Raw genomic sequence first — 25,045 nt, 5'->3', positions numbered from 1 at the left:
TGCTTGGATACCTAACATGCTGCTGGACGGGGCATATGATGGTGGACGTGATCGGTCGGGGGAGGGGAAGAGGGGGGCCCACCTGCATCTCCCACATAGGGGGGCCACCAGCAGCTCCTTCCGTCTTCCAGTGACGACAACATGGCAAAGGTAACCAACTGTGCTCCGTCGGATGGAACCCCGGCCAAGCGGGTTGTGTTGATTGAACCTGGCCAGTTATAAAGATCGGGAGGGAAAAAGACTTTTCCATTTTCAAGAATAATAATAAACTATAGTCAGTAGTAGGTGTTGGCGCTAGGTAGTTTCTCCTTGCCGAAAGGGCTGTCGTTCATTCCCCATCACTGGTTCATATAAGACGCCATCAGAACACAAATTACTAACCTAAACGAACACCAACACACCGTTTTTTTGACAGGTCTGCCAAAACAGGAAGAGCCTAGCCTATCACAGCTTGAGTATCCAAAGTTGAGTACGCCTTACTAGTGACGCGAAGAACTTATAGCCATGGGGCAGTTCCGAGCCGAGCCCCTATTATCCAATCGGCTTGTGATCACATGCCCGTATTGCTTCATTTTGCGCTCAAATTTCTCGATTTGCATACACCCCCCCTGGTTGGTAATGTCGCCTATATATGTACTTAGGTAATGATTTTACGTGTCAAGAAAGAGCCAAGCAACAAACCAAGGCCCGGTGCCGGGCACACTAGCACTTACAAAAAAGAACCGCACACGGACGAGACCTCCTCTCGGTCAATCATGTACCAGACACGCCCCTCTTTACCGCCCTTTTGTGCCATGGCCTGGCCTGGATGAGTAGAAGAAAGCACTCGCTTGTTGAGACACAACACTCGGACGACGGACTGCATATGATGGGCAGAGCTGCAGGGGGGAGGGTCCAACTCCAAGACATATACCGAGAAAGAAAAGCAATTATTCCACAACGGTCAAGTGTCTCATACAGCTTCAAAGTCTGAAGGGTGGGGTCGCGGTGAGGACGACAAATGCCGTCAATGTCCATCACCACATAACTTTACTTTTCGTACGAGATGCAACGCACATTGAGTTTGCATCAGGTTGGGCCTTTGTCAGACATGTACTAGAAATTCGAATGACAGATCAGTTGGTGCTTCAGATTGGGTTAGGTAGATAGACTATGTACCTGCCGTCCTTGGAACCGGGGAGAAAACGCGAAGGCATATCACAGGCTACTACTACGTTATCACGATGGGCAAAGCATAGTGCATTTGCATGTCGATGATGAAAAGGCCCAAGAAGTTGCTTCTCTCTCATTTCCGCTGTCTCCAAGTATGCCCCTTAATGCAGCCCGGTAGGCGGCCAGACTCCATACTCATTCATGCAATATGAGATACAAATGACCAAATCAAACTGTAGGTTGGTATCTCTTGCTGTAAACTAGTCCTGGCACAAAAATTCATAAAGCCCCTTTTCTCGTCTGGCCGTCCAAAAAGCAAACCCATAGGAAAAACCAAACTGAAACCAAACTGCGCGCGCACACACAAAAACAAGACCCAGTGGTATATCCCATCCATCAACAACATGTTAAACAATAACAAAACGAGAGTTGCCTCTCTTGCCTAATGAAATGATGCCGGGTTTCTTGAGCCCGGCACCTCCACAGGACAATGTCTTTCTTTTCCCCCCAAACAACCAGAAATTGATCAAAAGCCAACGCCCCTCGAGATCATCCCGAGTCTATGCATTGTCCCATTCGTGCATGCCGCCAAGTTGCATGCTATCAAGAAAAGCAGAGCTGAAAGCAAAACACCCCAGATCCCAAATCCCTGATTCCTTATGCCGTACCGTATCCCTTTGCCATCCGAGGCCCTGTTCCTTCTATACCCGTATTGTTGTTGTTGCAGTGTTTCGCCCTGTCCCTCCCTGAGGTTTCCTAATGCTGTCCTAACTCGAAAAGACCGGTTGGCCATAAAAACATTTTGTGAAAAGGGTCGTAATTCGTGAATCGACAAGATATCCATGGCTCCTCTATACTCTCTTGGTAAGATATATCTTTTCAGTCGTAAAGTATGCCGCTGCGCGGTGTGCTCGATGAATCCAGGGCACCGAGCGTACTGTAGTAAGTAGCTGCTTATTCCGAGGAAGTCGCGGCTTCGAGGTCACCCTGGGCTTTCTCGTCATATGTCTTCTGTGTGGGAATGCGGAGGGCAAGGAATGCTCCAGCAATAGTAACAAGGGCACTGAACCACCAGGCAAGACCCGAGTAGCCCGTGTCGAGACCGAAAGCGTAAAGCATACCCGAAACGGCCGGGGCAAGGGCCCGGCACAAACTCGCCGTTGACGCAGCAACGCCATTGATGGTACCAAGAGCTCTCTGGCTGGGTGCGGCATCGGCAGTGAGCATGGCATTGCTGGGGTAGGCGAGACTCGAGAATGTCGACTTCCACACAATGATGAAGCAAATGCCGACCATGCGTAGGTTATCGGGTAACAGCACAAGGTATGGCGTCACCAGGTAGAGTGCGAAATAGGCCACGGCCACAAGTTGGAATACGCGGAGGTGACCCAGACGTCCAATGGCGAAAGGGACGAGGAAGGCGTTGATCAACATCGAGTAAATGCCCTGGCCACTCATCAGGACGCCGGTTTCCGCCGTGCTAAATCCGAAACCGCCCACAAATTTGAAGGGCAGAGCCATCGGCTTCGGGGGGTTCGGCGCTTCGGTGGCCAGGAAGGTGGGCAGCAAGGAATCGAAGGTCATTGTGTGACTAGTGAAATGTTAGCGAGAGAACTCACTGCCGTGAATTTGTAGACCTACAATGCAAGAATACCGAAAGCAGCCACGTTGAGTAGTACAGGGCGTGTGAATTTCTTAGAGCTTGTTGCATTTGCCGCGGTCATCTCATCAAGGCTAAGCGTCTCTGGTTGCCCAACAACGGGCCGTACAGTGTTGATACGCGGTGAATTCGCTGGCGAGTTCTCGGTAGTTCGGTAACCTGGCAGTTGCTCTTCGGGGGCCAAGAGGGGTTGATATTCAGAGGCTGACGAGAATTTGGAGTCCCGTTCAGAGACAGTTCTCCACGACCAGAGACCCGAGGCCTTGGCGACGAGCCAGTTGCCAAGTTCTACTCCGCGATCCTGTTGTCGTTTCTTCTCGTAGTGAGTTTCCTCAAGGAAAAGAAACCCAGTGATAACCCCGACCAGCACAACGAAGGCGCTGAACAGGTTGGGGAGTAGGTACGGGTAAGCGTCCCAAATCGAGCCTTTGGCGAACAGGTTAGGGTAGGTTTCACAAGGCTTTGCGAGAGCTCCACCAATCATAGGGCCGATAATCGATCTTTAGAGAACAGTTAGCGAAAGATTCACTTCACCTCAAGGCGGATAAGACTAACCCAATGCACCAGACAATTGGCATCATCGTGAAGGCACGCGCTAAGGACCCTGTTAGTCGCTTGAAATCGAATTTCCGTTGGATAGAACTCACGTCTATGCTCCTTAGCGGTCACCAGTTCAGTCACAGTAGACTGCAGAACTCCCATGTTGCTATACCAGTGTTAGCATAGCCATCCTCGAGATTTAAACGAGCGCTTGTACTGACCCATTGAGCAAGCCTCCAATGGCACGCGCCGCAAGCGCCACCCAGAGATTCTGCGCAAATCCAAAGATCAAGACACTCAGTGCGGTACCAATGAGGCCAGTTAGTAAGACAGGTTTACGGCCGACTCTGTCACTTAGGCGACCCCAGAGAAAGCCCGTTGAGAACTCGGCAAATGTGAATGCCGATGTCACTAAGCCAGCGTAGAATGAGATTTTGTTGTGGTCTTCCGTGATATGAAAGTCTTTGACCATGTAATAAACGTAGGGAAATATTCCCATAAACGCGATGGGCTCGCAAATACGGCAGATGGCTAGCGAACGATTAGTTATGAACTTGCTCGATACATCCGCAGGGGCGCGAGAGCCAAGCTGGACCGCTCAACATACCTAACACAAGCATCTGTCTCCTGGGGAAAGGCGGCGCCAGAGTCTCAACTGGAAGAAGGGACCCTTTCGATAGGCAGGGGGTTTCAAGACCCCGAGCTTGAGGTGTAGTCATGATGGCGATGGTGCTTGGCTTTACTTGTCTGCGGACAGCAAATGTGGTGCAGGCTGAAGAAATATAACAGCCTGATGGTCCACTCAAGGGTCTTCTAGGCCACAGGCCTTGAGCTGTACACGGGGCGGTTGATGTAGTTGCTCCACGAGTCTTCTGGGTTGTGGTAGCTGGGCTGAGATAGTACCATTGACGTCCAGCGAGGGCGGCAGAGGTGGCAGTCGTTCTGAAGTTGTTTACTGCTTGCAGGTAAGGAATGGGTGAGTGATAATGACCTTCAAGTACGAACGACTTTGAAAGTACAAAGCAGCAACTAGGTGGCTGTACCGGAATCTTGTAAAGATGGAAGGAGAGGGTTGACGGCCAACAGACTACGACGGATCGAGAAAGACGGGATAATATGTATAAGTAGTCAGTCCAGTCGTGGGGAGTGGAGTCCGTAGGCAGAGCTACATATCAGTCAAACAAGGAGTGCGAGGTGCCATGCGGATAATAAATTGGTTTTCCTGTAAGATTGAACCGGCGGTGACAGGATCCAGAAAAGCAAGCGAATGTGAGACTTGAATAAACGATCCTCCCCCAGGTACAAGGTGCCTAGGAGCCCCCGGTGAGTGAGGCGATAGTGTCCAAAGTGGCATGGGAGCCTCTGGAACTGGTTCCGTACCACTGGTTTCGCTGTGGAGCCCATGGCTCGTTTGTATGTATTACTTGTGGACAGCGAGGTACAAGTATTATGGATGGGTGTATGCCGGTACTAGCACGAGCTGGCTGACGTAGGAGTCATCTTCTCCTAACAAGCCATGCTGGGATCCGGCTATAAAATGAGAATCCCCGGTCAAGAATGACAGGGCGGCCGGTGGAAACATCGTCTTAACCACATGGATTGGATAAGTGGGTTGGACCTCGCGACGTTGAGGGTGATCCCTGTAGACCGTGGCCGATGGGCTCCCACTTGCTTTTGACCAGGGGTTGGCTCACTGCCCAGCACCGGGGTGAAGAAAAAAAAAGTATGCGCCAAACCTCGGGCGATTACAAAGATGGAGACACAAATTAAGAGTTCCCCCTAACCTAGGTAGCTGCTAAAAAAGAAATGGTGAAAAAAGAACGAGCACGCGCTTTCCCTAAAGGGGCAGCACCCCTTCCATGCAGCTGGACTTGGTAATCACATCGAACAGGGGGAAATCTCATTGGGCAGCCCATTCAGTCACATCCCGGCACATCCAATGCGTCCACGGTGGAGCACCATACCGGGTGGAGGATCTGAGAGCGGACTACAGTGACTCTCTCTCTGTCCTGTCCTGTCCCAGAAGTCCAGGCGGTGAGGGAAGTGATAACAGGTATGCTGGGCTTGAATGCAGTCATCCTCACGGGACCACGCCGTATGTCGTGGCAGCTTATCTGTCGGGAAGCTCAACTGTACGTAGCAGATCAGAGCGCTTCGGATCAGTGACCGACGGAGCGCGCCTGACCTGCACGTGCTGCTGTAGGCTGTACGAGGCCGGGAAAGGGGAGCGAGATGCTCTCAATTTCTATATGCTACGCCCGACTTATAGTTTCCGTGCGTTGCTTGTTGTCTGTGGAAGGGAGTCGGCACCAATCCCCAATGATTATTGACGTAGCAGGCTGTGGGCTGCCGTACCAGCCGAGAAGTGGCCCGCAGAACATTTGAGGAATCAACAGCCATGTATTTGATCTGTGTGCATGGAAAGTAAGGTGGGATTTTCTTTTCGATACCTGACGGGACCTCGAATTTCTGGTTCTGGTACCAAAAGCCGATGACGATCTGCTGTTGGCTCAAAAAGTTAACTGGACCAGTTTCTGATGTGAGCTGGCAGCTGCATAACCTTACCGATCACCGACCGCCTGCTCTCCAGGGCCTTTGGGGCTCCAGTCCCTGCGTGGCGCAGCTGCCAATGGAGTCTGACGCATCGAATTGGAATCTTTGGGTTGGCCAGCAAGTACGAGGAGCAAGCATGCCATGGAATCCAGGTTTTCTGATTCGGTGCTCGGATTGGTGTTTGAAGTATCATGTCGCACAAGATTCCATGATGCACCTGCTCTTGTCATGGCGGTCTGCCGGCAATAATCTGTCGGCCGGTTTTTGTTTTATTTCTTCCTCACTTGGGAGATCATCAACGAACCTTAATTTAGCTCATATAACTCCGGCCTGAGAGAGCAAAAAAAACAAAAACAGACAAAAGAAAAACAGGGTCAGCATCCGCTCCCACCATTTGATGATCTATATGTAAGTAAATATTATAGTTATTTGTATATTCCTTTTTGTCTTCACATACCAGCCCGAGTATAGAATTGATACTCCAGCCACTCAAGCGAGAAGTACTCCTAACTTTCGGCCAGAGAAATCCCACCCTCGGTCATACCGTATTGGGAATTCGAGCTTATACTTACCCCAGGCTGCACCACCACATCCCGCATGGATGTGATGTCTTATCTGACACTAAAACAGATGGCTTAGGTCGGATATGTGATGTGAGTGCAGAGAAACCCGTACCCAGTTGCCAGGCGTGGCTTCCTGATTGCATGCAGTGCGGCGCCGCGCAGTCCTGCATTGTTCCTCTCGCGCATCGATGAAAAGCCATTGTACAGCTGAGATGTTACAGAGGAGTTAATTGATTTCGGGCCGAGGCAGGGAGGTGACAAAGCTGTATTCCTAGTATTGTGCAACCAGACCATCGAACCGATACTACCATTAATCTCGTGGCCCGGAGTGTTTAACGGCGCGTTGCATACATAAGGCGATCTCCTGCTCGTTACCATGTTTTGTCTCTTCGCGGAGTCGCAGCGTGTAGAGTATCGGTGTACCTGATCTACACCGTACGTAGGTAGATATGAAGGTACATACAGCCGTGTTCAGCTCCCTCACCCTGGCCCATTAGCCGAACTCGCGTGGCCCTGTTGGGGTTGTGAGAGACAGGGCTGATAGCCATGGCGTGCCGGTAAGATTATGTATTGATTCTACATCGTCGACAGCCGGCCGTTGACAGCTATAAGGTCTTGCTGCCAGATCAGAAAGGGTTAATCAGCCTTGTCCATATTCAATCAATAGCAAGGTTGATATTATTCATCGCCTGTCCGTTCCCAAGTATTATCCCGTGGGATCTCACGAGCCCAATCAAGGTTGTTTCCTCCGGGGGTTAGGTCATTCTGGGTTAAATCTACATCTACTGTACTAGTATGGATTCAATGTATCCGAATCCTGGTAACGAACAACCCGCTTCTACGAGTGAGGAGACCTACTACTGCAACTCCCGGCCGTCTTTTGAACCGGGGAAGCAAAAGAAACGAAAAGGCAAATGATGTGGTGAATTTCTCGCTTGATTGTCGGGTGATTTTGGGCGCCTCAGCAAATTTTCGCATCGGTAAAGGAGTTTCAAAACAACACCTGAAAGGCTTCTTTCGAAAAGGTCTCTCTACCTACTGGTGCAGCGTTGTAGTAAGGAAGGATGTACTGTACGGTTACTGTACCGGATGTTGCAGCGAATCAGCGATTGAAGCATGCCCAGCGCTGCATAGAGCCCGGGGAAGCGTCGCAGAAGTGCCGGCAGTGATCGCCACGTTGCTGCGTGCAGGAGTTATTTTAATACAACGCTATCAAGCGCAGCCCGACCAAAAGTACGTACTCCGCACCAGCCAGCACCCGCCTCTTCCCTGCTCATTGTGTGACAGGGACAGCTCAACGGGTCACACCCAGAAGTCAAGCCACCATCTTTGAATAACTGGGGTTTCGTGTTTGGTGGAGATTCAGCTTCCATTCTTTCCATTCTTTCCACAGCTTCCGTACAGCACACACGGAGAGGCAATGCAAAAAGTGTACGAGGACGAGCGCCCCGTGCACGCCCGGGTACTGTGGTACTGTACTCTAGGTACATACAGGAGACTGGAGTGATTGTGACGAAACACGGCGGGTCAGGAGGAGAGAACTATGATTCAATTTTCAAGGGGCTCGGTAATAGCTCCGTTCTAGAATGATTCTATCAGTGGAGCTAGCGACTGGAGACCAGCAAATCTCATTTCCATTTCTTTTTCATGATCCAACAACCTTCATTTCTTCCAATATCGTATCCATTGGCGTTTGAGGGAAACTGGGTTCACCCCCGGAAAGCCGGAGGACCAAGTGCCAGGTTGTCACAAGTTCGACCTTCAGGGTCTCTCCTGTGTAGAAACATACAATACATATAGTTAGTGGCTGATAAATCTCGGGAGGCGGGATGCCTCAGGTATAAAAGCGTATATGCAAGCATATGTATGTGCCTGTCGATCAATTACTCTCTATCGTCATACCCACCTAATATATCTATGGTTCATGTACGAGTAGGTTACCGAACTAACTCATACTATCATGATCTTCTCGAAAACGATCGCCGGGTCCTGACTTGGTGCCGACCAACAATCTAAAAGTCCGTTTCAGCACAAGCTGTGGAGTTTGCTTGTCTTAGTCGCCCCCTTTTTGCGGGCCCCTCCTTTCCTCGCATAGGCGAGCGATCATCTGACGAGTAATCCAGGTAAGGAAGGGTAAGCTTTCCTTGCCTTGATAAGGTGCGCACGTTTGGTGACGAGTGGCCCTGGTTTTGGCGAGGTATCATCGGCAAAAGTAAAATGGGAAGCAATAGGCAAGTAGACGATAAGGGAGAAAACCATGAGATAGCATTGTGTATGTAGGTTACCTAGTTGATCACGTTGAAAAGAGAGCATCGGCTGTTAGTCCTCGGGTATCAGGCGAGCGAGTCTATCCTAACAAAAGCCCAGCACCAATTGCAACCAAGCAAAACGGGCACCTCCACATGCATGCGTTCATCTGTTCCTCCTCACGCATGCATGTCATGCAGCTTTGAGATGCACAATTTTCGAGCTATCGAGCCAACATCCGGGGCAAGGCTCGCTGCCTTCCTGGTCCTTGAACCCTGCTGGCCTGCCAAGAAGGCCCATCAATCAACTCCTTACTGACTGACCGCGGATAATAAAGTTTGTATCGAAGAAGAGCCAACAACAGGGTCACCCACCGCCCAGCGGTAGTGAATTTTCACAGCAGTACATACTCCATACATGCGCACATCTCCGGTACAATCCCGGTAACGCATCTGCCTGAACCGAGACGAAAATATTCCAACCCATCTTGATAATCGGAAGAAACATCTTCAAATCGGGAAAATCAAATGCTTTTAGAGGGGTTGTTTCGTTATTGTTGAGACCGGACTTTTAGTTCCCACTAGGTTGCTGCGTACTGTACTTCTACCTAAGGTGCTGGGAAGAGGAGAAGAAGCGCACCATTCTTGCTGGGTCTATTTGATTGAGTGGCGCTTAACTGTGACGAGAGAACGCTGCAAACCAGGGTTGGCTTGTTGTCTAAGAGCAAAGCGTTCATTTGGCTTGGCTGCCCGACTGGCCTGCTGGTCTCCTCACTGGACCGCGGCTCACCCGGCGGGTTGCCGTTCTCAGAGACTCTTAGACGCGGCACCGGCAAGCCCGAAGAAACAGAACTACTGTCGAGCTAGGCGGGTACCTGACGCTATGAAGGGATTCTGGAAAATAAAGGAGAACAATAATCATTGACCAATCACTTTTCACAATCGACTGGTCTTGTTGGTGCGTAAGTTTCGTCTGAAATAGCGTGGCTCCGTTCTGGGAACCCGGCAGTGTCCCGAATGGGCTGGCTCAGTCCGCCGTTGCATCTGTCTCTTCCCCCCCCCCCCCCTCTTCGTTGCTGCATAGATTAATAAGAAGCTTCTGTTAGCGTGTGCAAAGCACAAAAATAAAAATAAAGGAGGCGGAGTGTCAGAGTGTGGCTGTCCAGATTTGTGCACCGTCGGTTTTTTTTTTTTTTTTTTAATCAAAATGTGCAGACTCTCATCCGACTTGCTCTCCTAGCTCGTCGCACAAACTCGCTCGGGTCCATGGAAAGACTTACCCGGCTCCCCGGGGCTCGCACAAGCCCAGACAAGCCCGCCCCTCAACTTCCCAAGCCTGCTCTCTCCCTGCAGCGCCATGATGGTCTCCATAAAAAGCTTCCATGCTAGGCTGGGGCCTCCCTTCTCTCGATGTTCGAGCGGATTGCCAGAATAAGACTGGCTTTGGTTACATGATTCTATGGTGTGTGTGTGTGTTCAAGCACGCACACACACAGCACACATACACAGACACACACCACACCACCACTTGGCGAGGAATGAGACACGTTTCCTGTCAAGGCGGTGAGAGCGCGCATACTTACGGGAGTAAAGTGCAACGGTTGGGAAGAAATACATGCCCAACGGTCAATTATTTCGTCATTGTAAAAAAAAAAAAAAAAAAAGATCCATGGCCAACGAGGTTTGTCTCGTCGGGACCGCAATTTGATACCTCGGATACTGTCTTGGGCTTGATGTATTCAACCCAACTTGATACGGTGGTGTGTGGTGGCGGGGTTCTTCTGTAAGGCTGTGCGCTCTCAGCACCTCCCGATCGAAAGCGTGCATCCGAGTCGAAGCCTTGCATGCAGTCTCGGAAGATAACCAGGGCATTCCTGCGATGACGTTGACGTTTCCCTACATGAAATGGGTCTCGACTTGGGGCCGCATGCAGGTAGGAAGAAAAAGGACCAAACCCAGTCAAAGCTAGGCTCTCGCTCCAGACGGAAACAAACACACAGAACCCAGCGGCGGTCAACCCTGTGCCCACTAGGCTGTCAGCCAACTTGTGTAATCTTGGTTGCCTGACTTTGGGGTTCCGTCAAGGCAACCTCGTCTGGGTTACACATCTTTCCGCCTGACAGAGGCTGTCGCGCACTGGTGAGACGATCTCGGCGCCCACTCTCCATTCTCATCCTGTCGGGGGATCCTTCAGCGACTTCCTGGTGCGAGGCGGGTTGCATCCACACTGATCTGAGCAACATCAGGTCACAGTGGTCGAGACGACTGCGTCTGGCATCTATGAGTTGGCATACATACATACTAACTAGCATACCCGCTCTACCCAGACATACTCACCCGGGCCTGTCTGCGCCAATCAGAAAGTTGGACGACAATGCTATGGGCCAACCCTTTCATGTCGGTGGGAGGGATGCCGGTGGAGGTTGAAGATGTGAGTGACTGAGCAATGCAGATTAACCGTCCACCACGAATTGGAGGTCGGCGACATCGGCACGGTTTTGCACCCTCGTCATGTCAAACAAGCAAGGCTTTATATTGATGGCACAGACGCTTCGCCGTCGTTGATGCCCGACTGTCCAGGCCCGCTCACCGGTGAGCTCAATTTACCAGTTCAGCAGGTTTTATTCTGGGTTTGAACGTTTTCGTATCCGGTAAAAGTGTTCATCTTTTCATGCAAAATGCCTATGAGGGGCCGCTCTCGGATATTGGAAGAGTTATCCCGGCTGAAAGCGGCTGCATGATATTTTTGGCTACGGTTGCTGGAGGCTGAGAATGCCTTGACGTGTCATAAAACGCTTTCAAGAAACGCTAACAAACTTTTTCTCGTTGGTGCAATTGATGGTGATATACAGCCATCAATGAAAACGTAAGCAGGGATATGATATGTCAGTATGGCGTGACTGTCAAGTTCACCAACACCTCCGGATGTGAGGCGTTCAAGCCGCGCTCCGCTATGGGTGAAGCCCGAGACGGTGTGATATTGGACACTTGATTGTTATGCTTGTCATGCGTTTATTGCAGCTTGCTAGTCTATGTCAACTGCTAATCCGTTCCGAAGTGGTCTGAGTACTGAGTATATGCACGTAGGCGTTACTGGGATATTCGGGTGTAAGGCACTTGAGCGTTTCCATGGGCTTGCTGTCAATCCAACACGCGTGCCAATCCGAGTCTAGTCCAAGCAGTTTCGTGGGCTTCGCACCAGCCAGAGAGGTTGCATACCCATGTAGTCGGCGAACGGGATTGTAGGGTATATTAGCGGTCGAGTAAGGGCAGTAAATCAGAAAACACGTAAGATTTGCATGGTAGCTTCTTCACCGGTCCTGTTGGTGGTGTGCTGGTTCACTAGGAGGTAGGTGGTAGGTGAGGTAGATGAGCGCAAACCCAGCAGAGAGAGGTCTATAATAAGTGTCAGACCACCTTCGCACCGCCTGGTCCCCGGACCACGGAAGGAACGTTTCGGGCCGTCACTTCCTTGACCACATCTCCATACATACCACCGCATCGTGCACTACGCTACCTTAAGTATACATGTGACCAATGGGGACCGGGCCTGACAGGTCACAACCAGACCCTGCAAAGAAGGGCACACTTCCTTAATTGGTCTCGACGGTCAATACTTCACTGATATTGACTTCCCAGATGAGCAAGGCGCGCCAGTCTAGTCATCGGCCTCACAGCCCTCAAGACTGGCATGGGTTCTTGATTGGGCAACCAGGGACGAGCTCATTCATACAAATACAAATAGGAAGGCTCGCTTGACTGGAAGATATTCGGCCTGGCTTTGACTTGGATAACACATAAGTATCGTCACCCTAACTGACGGCGGGCATCGGAAAAGGTCATCTGACCATTTTCGAGGCTGCGAGGCTGGCAACTGGACCACAGGCAGCACGAGAAACCAACAAGGATATTGACTAGGGTTGACGATATTCTGACGATGTTCTGACGTTACACACTTACATGACCTCTGTTTCAGGAGGCTGCACCAGAGACAACACCAGCTTCCTCACCGAGAGAATGGCAATGATTGGATCGTGACCATACAAGGAAACCATATAAGAAGACTCGAAGGCGAATGATAAGAGCCAGGACGGCTGGGGCCTCCAAAGTCCGGTGAGCGACCCCGCTCCTTCATGTCTCTCCTATCTTACACCGTCCAGACTTGTGGACCAAGCCATGATGGCCGAGACGGTGCTGACAATCGAGTCCTGGGGTTATCATTAATCCTGGTACAGTGCACCATGCCATGGGAGATGTCCCGCTATCGAAGAGCCGTCGAAGGTCATGGCATACTCAGCTCACGGCCGCACTAGGCTACGACGTCTCAGCATTTGGTCGTAGGCGAATGTACTGTACAGATGAGTACAGAGGAAAAGCCTGCCAGCAGACGCCAACCAACCTTGGAACTTCATGCCGTAGGAGAAGACAACATTCCAAGGCAGTGATCATATCAGTCAGCCCACGATATGCAACCCAGCCAGCCATCTGACCCAGTGTGCCCCCCCCCCCCGCGTATAAGATCCCGGTCATTGCTAAGGAACAACACGACCTCAAGCTGCCAACACCGAAAGAGACAATTCGCCCGTAACGGTCGGCCCCGGATCCAGCGATTCCAGGGCTTGGCAGACTGCGGTACCGTCGCATCGGAGTCTTTACTAACGTACATATGTATCCAGACCCCGGCCATCGCAGGGCTACTGTACGTATCTATGGCACAGACCATGACCCCCTCCCCCCATGTTCCCTACTCTTTGGTTAAGATTAGGAACCTACTTCCAGCAGGACTGTATCTTACTCGATCAGGCAATATGGATCTTGTAGGCGGCTCCTCCCCATGCAGCTAGTTAGCTTCGAGCTTGTCTTCCAGGACCTAAGCCTTATGAAGTATGCAGTCGGGGATAGATCCCCGGGAGCTAGTTGCTCTTGGCGATACAGACTTGCTGGGTCACCTGGGCTGTCAGGTGAAGATTCTTTTCCTAGAAGTAAGCTATCGGCACCAAACCAATCTTGAGCTTTCTTCATCTCTAACTGGCAGGCTGGCTTCTTAGGCAGGCGGCAGGCGTATTGGTGTACCCGGGGGAACACTGGACAGAAGCCCAATTCGGGGGGCTCCGCCCCAGCAGCAGGTCAGCCACAACGTCCTTAACCTAGGCCAGAGCCAAGTCGCTGACGAATGGCCTTTCCCTGTCTGAGGAAAAGCTGCATCACACCGCTGCAGTCATGCCTCACTTAGAATGCCCTCGGGCTAGCTCTCTCGTATGGCTGAACGTTTTAGCCAAGTGGTATACTGTGATATGTACCATTGGACGGTAGCAGAAGGCTCGCCTTGGCCACGCATCAGATAGAAGTACCCGTGCCGTCCAGATACAGCGTGTTTGAGGGGCGATCAATGCATTCGGCGGATGTGCTGGATGGTGTACAACCTACCCTCATGATACCCATGACCTCCGCCAGTCTGCTGGCGTGATTACCTCATGTACATGTAGGCTGAGAGGTATTCATGCAGACCTCGCTGAGAACGTCAATTCTGCCCCACGACTTTGCTATTCTAGGGGAGGCAGTTTGAGAAGTCATATGATCGCACATAATTCCCGCTGTCCCCCCTGCTATTACCGAGTGGCATGGCGATGAGAAGAAAGAAAGCACGTAGCATCGAATGTCGGCCCTGGACGATTATGTTTCTAGTGCCATGCAGCAGTTCGCGAGTTGCACCCCCCCCCCCCAAAGGACCACAACGCCTCCATCCGCCCTAAGCCCGCCAGTCCGCCCTGTTACGACGTGTATTTTTGAACATGGTGCTTGGACAGTTATGGCATGGGCAATTTCACCAATTGGCAAGAAAAGACGTACTCGCGACACGTACACATAGCAATCCATAGTATGTAGCCCCTCGCCGGCACATCCGAGAGGATTCGTGCTGTGTCGAGGGAGACCTCCAGCTCAAATGATAGACGTCACCAAGCCATTCATGGTGTGTAAGCCTTCGAACAATAATTGGCTTCGCGACACACCGAACGCGGGGGCAGGGGAAAGGGGAAGGGTAAGAATTAACATGACTTACACCCAGGGCATTCCTCGCTCGAGCGGCATTTGCATCTTCTCTATGTGCAGTTCTGATATCGACAGCGCCAAAGTAAATACCTCCCTCCCAGTTGATCTTTATTTTACTTGTTTCTAGAAGGTACATAGGCGTCGTTCGCTGACCCGACAGAGTGGGATCAATGATATCTGACCAGCAGAGCAGAAACACTGCATAATGTGGCGGTAATATATCGAGCCACTAGGGACAAATGCCGCATGGCTATTGTTCTTTATTGGGATTGTGCAACCGCAAGTACCGCCCGGGGAGCTCTAGATGTACTTCCTTCAGCAAGCCACGGCATCCTGTCAAGGTGAGGGAGAAGGCATGCATTGTCACTGAGACAGGTTCTTGCCTGTCCAGCGCATTGTCTCGGTTGCCTTTCTTTTTGGCAGTGGATGCAGGGTTTGAGAGCTGTAAGGGAGAGGGTCAGAGGGTCTGGCGGTATGTGAAAGGCGATACCAGCGAGCTGACCACCACCCTGGGACTTACCCGGCTTTCCGCGCCCGATGGGATTGGTGGCACGGTTGATCGCCTCGGGCGCTTCCCGCTTTTCTGCTTTCTGTAGCACGGCAGGAAGGCAAACGAGCAAACATGGAAGGGGCACCCTCAGCCATGCTACCCCCACGGCAAGGGCCGACTTGTATTCCCCAAAGTGTCCCAATAGACGAGTCGGGCTGACGCGGACCTGAGCAAGGAGCAGGGGCTCTTATCTTGCGTGCGCCTGCCGATATCTGCTCAAGTAGCGAGGCGGCATTATGCGAGACGTGCTAAGCGAGTGATAGGGCTACAGAGACCTGCTCTTGTATATGCGTAGGCCCAAGTATCAGTACGCGTCGGCCACATCCCGAGCCGGCCCTGGTACGCCCGGCTTGTTGTCAAGCTGATATGCGGGAATGCTGGTCCACCAGTTAACTGCCTGATGAGCACGCAAAATCCCACGCGAAGTGGCTTGCTCGACTATCCAAGCGGAATAACATGGGATCCTTTCATCTACCTATGGGCTTGGTGAATCACCTGCACAATTGACATCAGTCAAGCTGTCATCATCCTCTTGCGCTCACATCCGTTGGACTCTGGCGCTGGTGGCGGCGGGTGAATATGCTCGTGCAACTATAGCTACATGTACGATGCGACTTGAAGGCCGATGGTTTATACTATATCATACGGAGAAGCTATCGTCAATCCAACCTAGATTTACACCTCTTTTCCGTTCCTGTGTCGTTGAAAATAGCCCCCTTCTTACCTAATGACATTGGGCATATCTTACAGGTACCACGCTCACTAAAAACCAAGGCTTAAGCCGAGCTAGAGCCGGATCAAGCCGGCTGCATTCAACATTGATCTTGCCGGGCCCACACCCGAGCAATTCGATATATTAGGTTATCATTATTATCTGTCAAGTTTTCTATCACGCATGTTTTCCCTCTTGCTTGCCTGCCGGGACATCACTGCCAAGTAAATAACCGAGAGCAAAGCCAGCAAACTGCAGGATATCATGGCGCCGCCATTCGTGGTTTCCATCATGGCATCAGGCCGGCAATCAGGTTGCAGGCAGTTCAGTCCATTTCTCGGCCCTGTTGTAGTATCTCAGGCGGACCCGTGACAAACTAGAATTCCCGGGAACCCACGCGCCGGCACAAGGCACTTGCCAAACTAAGTAAATCCCACAGTCCAAGGTCCGCTTTTAAGTGGCGAGAACGGTCCGTCTGGGCCTTCGGATAGATGACTGGTTTAGTTTGATTTTTTTCTCGCCCGTTCGTCGCGCGGTGCAGTCTAAAATAGGCCGAGTACAGAGGCAATAGTAAGAATTATATGAACGCCGCTCAGCTGATCTGCGTAACCCATCTCACTCCGATCCGGCTCTGTGCAGCGACCGGAGAATCTCGAGGCAGATTCAGGCGAGAGAATATTAGGGGATCGAGTAGCGCTGTTCTACCACGTGGTGTGGAGAAATCTAATCGAGTCGGACTCGACGGGGCCGTCATCCTGCACAGCTCCGGAAGCCTGTGTTCTCGGGATCCTCCTTGCTCTTGTCGCAAAGCTCCACCAGCATATCGCAGCCTCCGCCTTAATGCAGGAACCGCATCACGTGCGTCCAATGGCTTCCGAAACACCGCCCGAGAAGGACACCCACCTCCATGAGGACGTGGAGGCCGGGGTCGGAAACCGCAAGCACGGTGGCCTTGCATCCTACCTCACCGTGGAGGACGGCGTCGTGTACAAGCCGGGGCTCGAAAGCAACCCACAGTGGTACCAGCGGCTTCTGGATGCCGGTGTCGAGGACAATGGCGTCAAGCCGGTGCCGGTCGAAAGCCGCACCGACACGAGATACCACAATCTCTTCACCGTCTTCTCGACGGCTCTGCTTTGTGTCTTGCCGTATGTTGCCGCTTTCCGTGACTGCCCTATTTCTTGGATGCTTCGGTGCTAACTAAGTTTATGAACAGTATCCCTACAGGCATGCTAGGCACTACGGCATTCGGCATGAGTCTACGGGATGCCTCGTTGACGATCCTGTTTTTCTCGCTGCTATGCTCGATCCCACCCGCTTACATGGGTTGCGGGGGCTACAAGACCGGCATGAGACAGCTCGTGCAAGCCAGGTACTCTTGGGGGCTGTATATTGTGACACTCCCGCTTCTCCTGAATGCCGCTACCGTGACCGGGTTCACTCTCATCTCCGCCATTGTCGGAGGTCAGACCATCGCCGCGATCAACCCCGGGCACGTGAGCGTCGACGTCGGCATCATCATCACCATCCTCATCGGCTTTGGCGTGTCCTTCCTGGGCTTTCGAGCTCTGCACGCATGGGAGCGATGGAGCTGGATCCCAAACCTCATTGCATTGGTCATCACGGTCGGTTGCGGAGGCAGGTTCCTCTTCAACCAGGCTGAGGCCGCGCCCGTCACAGCACCACAAGTCGTCTCCTACGCGGGCCTGATCGCGGGATATTTCATCACGTTTGGTGGCACTGCATCCGACTACTCCGTTTACTACAACCCAAAAGCATCTAAGTAAGTCACAACCTGTTTCATCTACTTACTTGAGGCCTGTTGCTAATTCGATATAGAGTCAAGATCTTCACCTATATTTACCTCGGCCTCCTCACTCCTTCGGTTCCGCTGCTTGTTCTCGGGGCCGCTATGGGCGGTGCCGTACCAGTGGTTGAAGGCTGGTCCGAGGCGTACGACTCCTACGGCGCGGGCGGCGTGCTGGCCGCCATGCTCGAGCCCGCCCACGGGTTCGGCAAGTTCGTCCTGGTCCTGCTGGCCCTCAGCGTCCTGGGCCAGCTCGCCATCTCCATGTACTCGATCGCGCTGAACCTGCAGATGCTGGTGCCCATCTTCACCCGGGTGCCGCGGTACGCCTTCATCGTCGTCGTCAGCGTCGTCATGATCCCCATCGGCATCAGGGTAGCCGAGCAGTGGGAGACGTCCCTGGAGAACTTCCTGGCCCTCATCGGCTACTGGGCGGGCTGTTTTGACGCCGTCCTGCTCGAGGAGTTCCTCGTCTTCCGCCGCCGCAACTACGCGACCTACGACCACGCCGTCTGGAATGTGGGCGGCAGGCTCCCGAGCGGCCTCGCGGCCTTGGCGGCGTCGCTGCTCTCGATGGGCCTCGTCATCCCGGGCATGGCTGAGGCCTGGTATACGGGGCCCATCGCGAAGAAGACGGGCGACATCGGGTTCGAGATGGCCTTTTTCGTCACCGCGGTATTCTACTTGCCGTTCCGATGGCTCGAGATCAAGTGGAGAGGTCATCTATAAGTCGCCAAGTTGAATACAAAATGGTGTCGGTTGATGGGTAGATGATGATTATGACATAATGCATACCACGTTAGGATATCCTAGATGGACATGCTCGGAGGGAGATAGATAGACAACATTCAACTGTTGTGTCTAGATATTTTATTGCCACTATATACCGAATAAAGATAATGATGTTTACCATCACCCCTATCGGCTCCTTCGCAGTTCGTGTCTTTTGCCAAGAAAGGAAGGCTGAGCTGTACTACTGTGCCTGGCATAAAGTTGACTTAGACCAGCATGGATGCATCAGAATGACGATATAGAAAAAGGACGTAATTCACGAGCCAATCTTAGCTAAGTAGGCAATATCTACATATAAGCTAAGTATGTATCTAGCTAAGAGCTGGTCTTGGCGATCTTGCCGCACAAGACGACATCCTCCCCCAGCGGTATCCAAGCCGTGTCCACGAGCCTCCCCGCTGACATGGGTTTGCCCTCGCTATCCAGCCTCCGGGCAGGGGAGACGAAGACGCTGCCGGCGCCCAGCCACGTCGGCGCGACAGTGATGATGACGGAGTCGATCAGCTCGGCGTTTGGCGCCCCCAGCAGCGAACTGATGACTTGTCCGCCGCCCTCCACCATGATGCTGTCCAGGCCCTCGTTCCTGACGGCGCGGAGGATGTCGCGCCACTCCATGACGAAGGAAGACGAGTCTCCTAGACAGATATACTTGCCACCCAGCTCCTCGAGCAGCTGTCTGCGCTCCGCGGGCGGCTCCGGACCCGCCACGGCGATGAGGATGTAGGGCGCGAGGCCGCGGTCCGCGCGAGCAAGCTGCAGGACTTTGCTCTGGTCCGTGAAGGCCCAGCGCTGGTGCGGATCGATGACGATGGGCCGCGGCTGCCGTGGCTGGCCATTGCCGTCGTCACTAGCGCTAGGGGCGATGCGGCAGTTCAGGCCCGGGTTGTCGGCCAGGGCCGTGCCCACGCCGACGCAGATGGCGGCGTGCCGGCTGCGCAGGTAGTGCGTCATGGCCTTGGACTGCGGGCCGGACAGGGCGGTCCGGGTGCCGGGCGCGAGGGCCAGGGCCGAATCCAGGGAGGTCGCGTAGGTCAGGGTCACGAAGGGTCGTTGTGGTGGTGGTGGTGGTGGGTCCGCATCCTCCCGAGTGCCTGAAGCCGCAGCCGCGGTGGTGCTCGACGGCTTGGGGGGCAGGTGAGGCTCGAGCTTGCGGGCGTCGGCCTCCGGGAAGGTCAGGGTTGCTTCGCTCATCTTGGCTGTGGCCGGGAATCCCCCCTATTCGTGTTGTCCGGGGGTGCGGTCTGGCGAATATCCACTGTCCCGACGGCGATCAGTGGCGGTGCTCCGCAGTCGTTATGCGCAATGGGCCGGGCCGAGAGACTGCCCAGGAACCATCCGATGGCCAATTGTGCCAGTCCTGCCAGCCAGAGGTTCGTCACGCTCGGTGAGGCTGCTTTGTGAACGGCGATCGCTTCCTTTGGGATCTCCTTAGCATGAGGAGACCAGTGACCTAACCAGAAGGAGTAGTAACTAACGGTACACGTCCTTTGCTTCCTTTTTGCGCTGGACCGGTGTGCTTTTTCCCGCAGGGGAAGACGGGAGGAACTCTCTGGCAGTAGTATGACGTGGAGGACCCTAGCCGGTCAAGGTACCTATGTAGGTGTCCATGAATGGAAGGTGCAAGCTTTGCCCAATAGTAGGTTTGTACGTCCAATCGGGTTTCGTAAATGCAAAAACGACACAGCTGTACCCCGCTATAACTCTCTGCGGGTATACTACTAGACTTTCAATAATATACAGAAAGAAAGAAAAACAAAACCTCACCACATCCTCATCCTCATCCACATAGGAACATGCACCCTGCGTGGAATGCGATGTATCATATGGACTTCATACACGTACAACATGCAACCTGCCTAGTTCAGATCCAACGTGCATGCATGGCAACTCCGATTATGCAATGGTATGATCAAGTATGTAAGTGGCAGCGAAAAGCAACGTCCATCTATCATCTTTAAGAGAAATGCATATAGTAAAGTACGGATAGACACGAACGAATAGCCCGCGCTCCTCAGGGTAGTATTAATACACATAAGTCAGATCCTCTGTACCTCGGTTGATCAAGTTGTCACTATCAAGTTAGAGTTGAGAGGTAACTTCAATAAATCAGATCAGCGCAACTTCAAATAAAAGCAACTATTCGTGCTTAGTAGGCTTTTACAGCATCATTCCCAGGCCGCAGCAGATAAGTCGGGTACTCGACACATGCCAGTGCCTTGCATCCGGTGAGGTTCGAATCGCTCATCCGGCCAGCCGGAACAAACGGCACAGATGTTGGATATCACAGATAAGCAACAAGGGAGACACGACATTACTTCTGCTCACGGCAATAGCCCGTGACTTCCGTGCAGGTCGGAGGCATGCCCGTCTTGCAAGGGGGGCGGATTCTTCGTTCAAGATGCAGCCGGTGAAAAGCAATTCCTCCGACAAACAGGTTGTTTGCTTTTGCGGAAGCATTCGCGTCTTGGCATCTGTTCCGCTATCGAGGCGTGGGTCTTTGAAACGCCACACCCTCCGACTTAAGGGTTGCTTTGTGGCGATGCAAATGGGCAGATACTGTACTCCGTACTTTAGGTATGGAAGTTTCCAATTGGGCTCGCTCGGGGCTTTAGGACCCCGTTCCCCGTCAACTGCACGTAAGCTTGACACCCAAGCTGAAGAACCACCCCTCGCAATCCGGCCTTCCGGTTGGCTGCGCAAACCTGAGACATCTTGGGTTTCTGGGTACACCGGAAGGGGGTTGACGTCCCTACGCTGTAAGGTTTGCGACTCGCGATCGCGCGTATTGTGCATCTCTTGATACAGAACTGACCCTGACCCCCTTCGCTGGGTACGCTCTAGCTGAAGGCAAATCGATCAATCACACATCACATGTCCGTTCTCGTGTTCGTGAAACGGAAATAGGCATCCCCTATATCCGATATCCTAAGCTACCTAGGTCCTATCCCTCTGGACTTTCCTGTGAATAATCTCTCTCAGTTGTCTCGTTTGCTCGCCAAGCTCTTCGTTTCTTTGCCAAGAGTCTTGTAGTACACACAATCTATCCATCGCCAAGCTCCCCGTTTATTTTGATAATCATTATTCCGGAAGTTCGATTTATCTCAAAGACATTGGCTTGCGCGGGGTGTTTGTCAGCTGTTTCGCTTCGCCACAATTCCTAACTCCCTTTTAGTACCACATCCGGGCTTCGTGTCTCTCTCGCCCGCAGTAGCCGGACTGCTGACCTAACCTATTCCTTTTACAACTGAGCTCACTCATCACGTCGCCTAACCTAACCTAATACCGCCATTCTTCTCTTCCCTACAAATCGACCGTCTGTCACCTCGTCGACGACCCATCTGTCACCTCCTGTCGAACTACGTCCAGTGCGCCCGAAAGGCCCCGACGAATAAGCCCACAGCAACATACGTACTACAACTCCACCACCAAACCAGAAAAGATGTCGAAGCCCAACGGCGATGAACCGCCAGCCTACCCCGGTGGCCCGCAGCAACCACAGCCGGCCTACCAACAGCAACCACCGCACCCGTCACAGCAACAGCCCGGGGGCTACCCGCCACCGCCCGACGGACAGTACGGGGGGTACGGCGGGATGCCGCCGCCGCAGGGTGGCTACTACCAGCCAGGACCGCAGATGGGCTATTACCAGCAACAACCTGGCTACGGCCCCGGGTACCCGCCGCAGCAGGGCTACTACGGCCAGCCGGGCTACTACCCCCAAGGCCAATACCAGAACCAGCGGTCGGGCGGCCCGAGTTTCGCAGAGGCCCTGCTGGCCAGTCTGGCCTGCTGCTGCTGCTTGGACTGTTTGCTGTTCTAGGCTTAGAAGGGAAGTCGGGGAAAAAAACTTATGGATGGGAATAAATCCGAGGAAAAGAAGATACGTCCGGTGAAGAAGCTCATATTTTCGGGGCTACGAGACACTTTACTTACGCAAAGATCGTGACCACATGCGGAGGGGAGTGTACGATACCATGGAATTAGCACTGCTCAGGTTGCTTGTCTAGACCTTGTACAATTTGCATACTTGGAGGAACATGCGCTCGGCTGTCGAGGATTATGTCCTATGCCTTGGTCGAGGCCAGCCACTATCTTTTTATCATCATTTGAGCATCAGGAGCACGGCGTATAGGGGGTTTGGACAAGGTCTTTTCATCGATCGCAACGTCTGGAACGCTGGCTCTACAGTATCGCCTCGACGTTTATACGACGACTGTCAACATAGTTAGTCCTGTTTGTAATTGATCAGCACTCTTTTTCTCTCAGTGCAAATATCAGATTCTTGAGGCCCAGTCGCATGTTCAATGGCTAACTAGCTAATGGATAAGCTGCAATGTCCGATTCCCAATGACGTATGCCACAATATATCTCGTCATGTGAGACTGCTGTAAAGTTCCGAGAACTTCTCTGCGGCCTCCTTCATACAGTCGTGACTATAGATTGCCTGTTGGACTTCGGGACTGGCCCACTTGTCCGGCACCGGCGCACCCTTTTCTCTCGCCATGGCGAACTGCTGGTCGCGCTCCGCCTTGGCCTTACCCTCGCCCAGGTGCAGTGTCCGGCCCGAGTAGGCCGCCATCTCGACGCGATTCCAGGTCGTCTCCTTCCGGAGGAGCTCGTAGACCCGCAGCGACTTGGCCAGGGCTTCCGGGTCGATGTTGGCCCCGGGCGTCAGGGTCACCACTTCGGCCAGCACAGCCGCGTCCTCGATGGCCATGGCGGCGCCCTGCGCCATGTGCGGCAGCGTGGGGTGGCAGGCATCGCCCAAGAGCGCGGCGGACCCCAGCGTCCATTGGGACAAGACCTTGTGGCTGCGTAGCCGCCATTCGCAGACCTCGCCCTCGGGGACCATGTCGAGCATCTGCTGGACCAGGGGGCAGAAATTGTTGTAGACCTTCTTCATGGTGCTTTTGTCGCCCTTGGTGGTGTATGTCGCATTGGTGGCGGCCGCGAAATTTGTGTCGGGCTGGCATGTTGACAGGTTGTAGATGGTGTGCCCGCCGATGGGGTATGCCACGATGTGGCGCTTCTCGCCAATCCAACGCATGGCGCACTTGGCGTCCAGGAGTTCCAGGAGTTCGGGGTAGGGTTCCATCTGCTCACGAGGTAGCATGATCCGGTAGCATGCCTGCCCCGTGTCCTCGACCTCGGCATCGATCTTGAGCTCGCGAAGCATGGCGTAGCGCGTTGCCGACTTGATCCCATCGGCGCCGATCAACACATCGGTCTCCAGGGTCTTCTCCTCGCCGTCCCGGGGCTTCAGCGTAATCTTCGGCTTTCCCGGGCCGAAGGAGTCGACCCGCACGAGCGACGTGGCAAAGTGGAAGGTGACGCCCGCCTCCTTCTGGCACGCCTCGTACAGGCCGCCGGCGAGCGAGGCGCGGTGTCCCGTGCAGTGCGGGTAGCTGTACTTGTTCTTCACGTCGGACAGGTCGACGTGGGCGAGCTCACTGTTAGTGGGGCCGTCCACAATCTTGGTCTCCAGCACCGTGGTCGCCTCGCGCTGCAGCTGCGAGCCCTCCCAGCAGCCCAGACGATCCAGGATGCGCAGCATGTTGGGGGCCAGCTGGATGCCGGCGCCCACGAAGCCCAGGTTGGACGCCGTCTCGTAGACGTCAATGTGCTTGAAGCCTTTTTTCGCGAAGCAGAGCGCGCTGGCCAGGCCGCCCATGCCTAAGCAGGGAGGGAGTGTTAATTGTCACCATACTTTGGTCAAGGGGCACTCGCGGTGTTTTAGACAAGGGGCTCACCTGCGCCTATGATCGAGATCCGAAGATCCCTAACGTCCGCCATGGCTCTCCCGTATAAGTCGAAGGCAATTTTATGCCGTGGAAGGTAGCGGGGTTTTGAAATTTTGTGAAACTGGGAGAGTAAACCACCGAATAATTACGAGAACAGGGAGATCCGACTTGAAAGGGTCGGTCACGAAATAAATAGGCCTGGGCCTAGGCAAAGCTTCCTGTCAGGGAGCAGCTGTAAGGGAAATATCTGATGCTCCTTGGCAGGAGTCTGGGAAGGAAGGACTTGATGACATATTACTTATCACGAGTTCATGCAGCGCAACATGTACTTGTAGGGATGCACAAGCAAAGTATTTGGTGTGGGGTAATACGGAGCAAGTCTTCTACATATGTACAGTCTACCACCTGTTGAATGTGGGGTAAGCCAATCTCGTGGGTCATCGGCATGTTCGTGAAGTTCTGGAAAGACGAATCGACCCGAACTTGGTCCTGACCGGGTAATAATTCACACGTAGGCTGGAACCCAAAGCTGGAACCCAAAAGCTACGAATCACGGCAACCGCCAGGACAGCTCGGCGATTTAAAACGGCCGATAAACATAAACACAAACACACACTGTGGCTGCCCTTGTCTGCCCCAATCCGCTGATGACGTGCTGTGGCTCGAAACATTCAACTG

The 25,045-nt window shown here is 53.0% G+C and overlaps 5 protein-coding genes across 5 annotated transcripts; 2 read left to right on the top strand and 3 right to left on the bottom strand.

Moving 5' to 3' along the window:
- Positions 1-2,106: 2,106 nt before the first annotated feature.
- PG994_000307 (uncharacterized protein) lies at positions 2,107-4,071 on the bottom strand (the record flags this gene model as incomplete). Its single annotated transcript, XM_066851716.1, has 6 exons — positions 2,107-2,743; positions 2,794-3,312; positions 3,368-3,407; positions 3,460-3,518; positions 3,574-3,883; positions 3,960-4,071. 6 exons carry the CDS (start codon positions 4,069-4,071, stop codon positions 2,107-2,109), a joined length of 1,677 nt encoding a protein of 558 aa, XP_066722348.1.
- Positions 4,072-16,867: 12,796 nt separating this feature from the next.
- On the top strand, positions 16,868-18,563 carry PG994_000306 (purine-cytosine permease fcy22 protein; the record flags this gene model as incomplete). The annotated part of the gene is made up of 3 exons (XM_066851715.1): positions 16,868-17,175; positions 17,244-17,810; positions 17,867-18,563. The coding sequence occupies 3 exons, from the start codon at positions 16,868-16,870 to the stop codon at positions 18,561-18,563; spliced, it is 1,572 nt and encodes a 523-aa protein (XP_066722347.1).
- A 378-nt stretch (positions 18,564-18,941) lies between these two features.
- On the bottom strand, positions 18,942-19,817 carry PG994_000305 (uncharacterized protein; the record flags this gene model as incomplete). Its single annotated transcript, XM_066851714.1, has 1 exon — positions 18,942-19,817. One exon carries the CDS (start codon positions 19,815-19,817, stop codon positions 18,942-18,944), a length of 876 nt encoding a protein of 291 aa, XP_066722346.1.
- Positions 19,818-22,065: 2,248 nt separating this feature from the next.
- PG994_000304 (uncharacterized protein) lies at positions 22,066-22,446 on the top strand (the record flags this gene model as incomplete). The annotated part of the gene is made up of 1 exon (XM_066851713.1): positions 22,066-22,446. One exon carries the CDS (start codon positions 22,066-22,068, stop codon positions 22,444-22,446), a length of 381 nt encoding a protein of 126 aa, XP_066722345.1.
- A 552-nt stretch (positions 22,447-22,998) lies between these two features.
- PG994_000303 (monooxygenase) lies at positions 22,999-24,419 on the bottom strand (the record flags this gene model as incomplete). The annotated part of the gene is made up of 2 exons (XM_066851712.1): positions 22,999-24,299; positions 24,377-24,419. The coding sequence occupies 2 exons, from the start codon at positions 24,417-24,419 to the stop codon at positions 22,999-23,001; spliced, it is 1,344 nt and encodes a 447-aa protein (XP_066722344.1).
- Between the last annotated feature and the right edge of the window lie 626 nt (positions 24,420-25,045).

Source organism: Apiospora phragmitis, assembly GCF_038363925.1.
Source record: "Apiospora phragmitis strain CBS 135458 chromosome Unknown utg000001l:1.0-2902119.0:1.0-2906034.0, whole genome shotgun sequence".
Taxonomy (NCBI): domain Eukaryota; kingdom Fungi; phylum Ascomycota; class Sordariomycetes; order Amphisphaeriales; family Apiosporaceae; genus Apiospora; species Apiospora phragmitis.
This window is presented reverse-complemented; position numbering and strand designations above follow the sequence as displayed.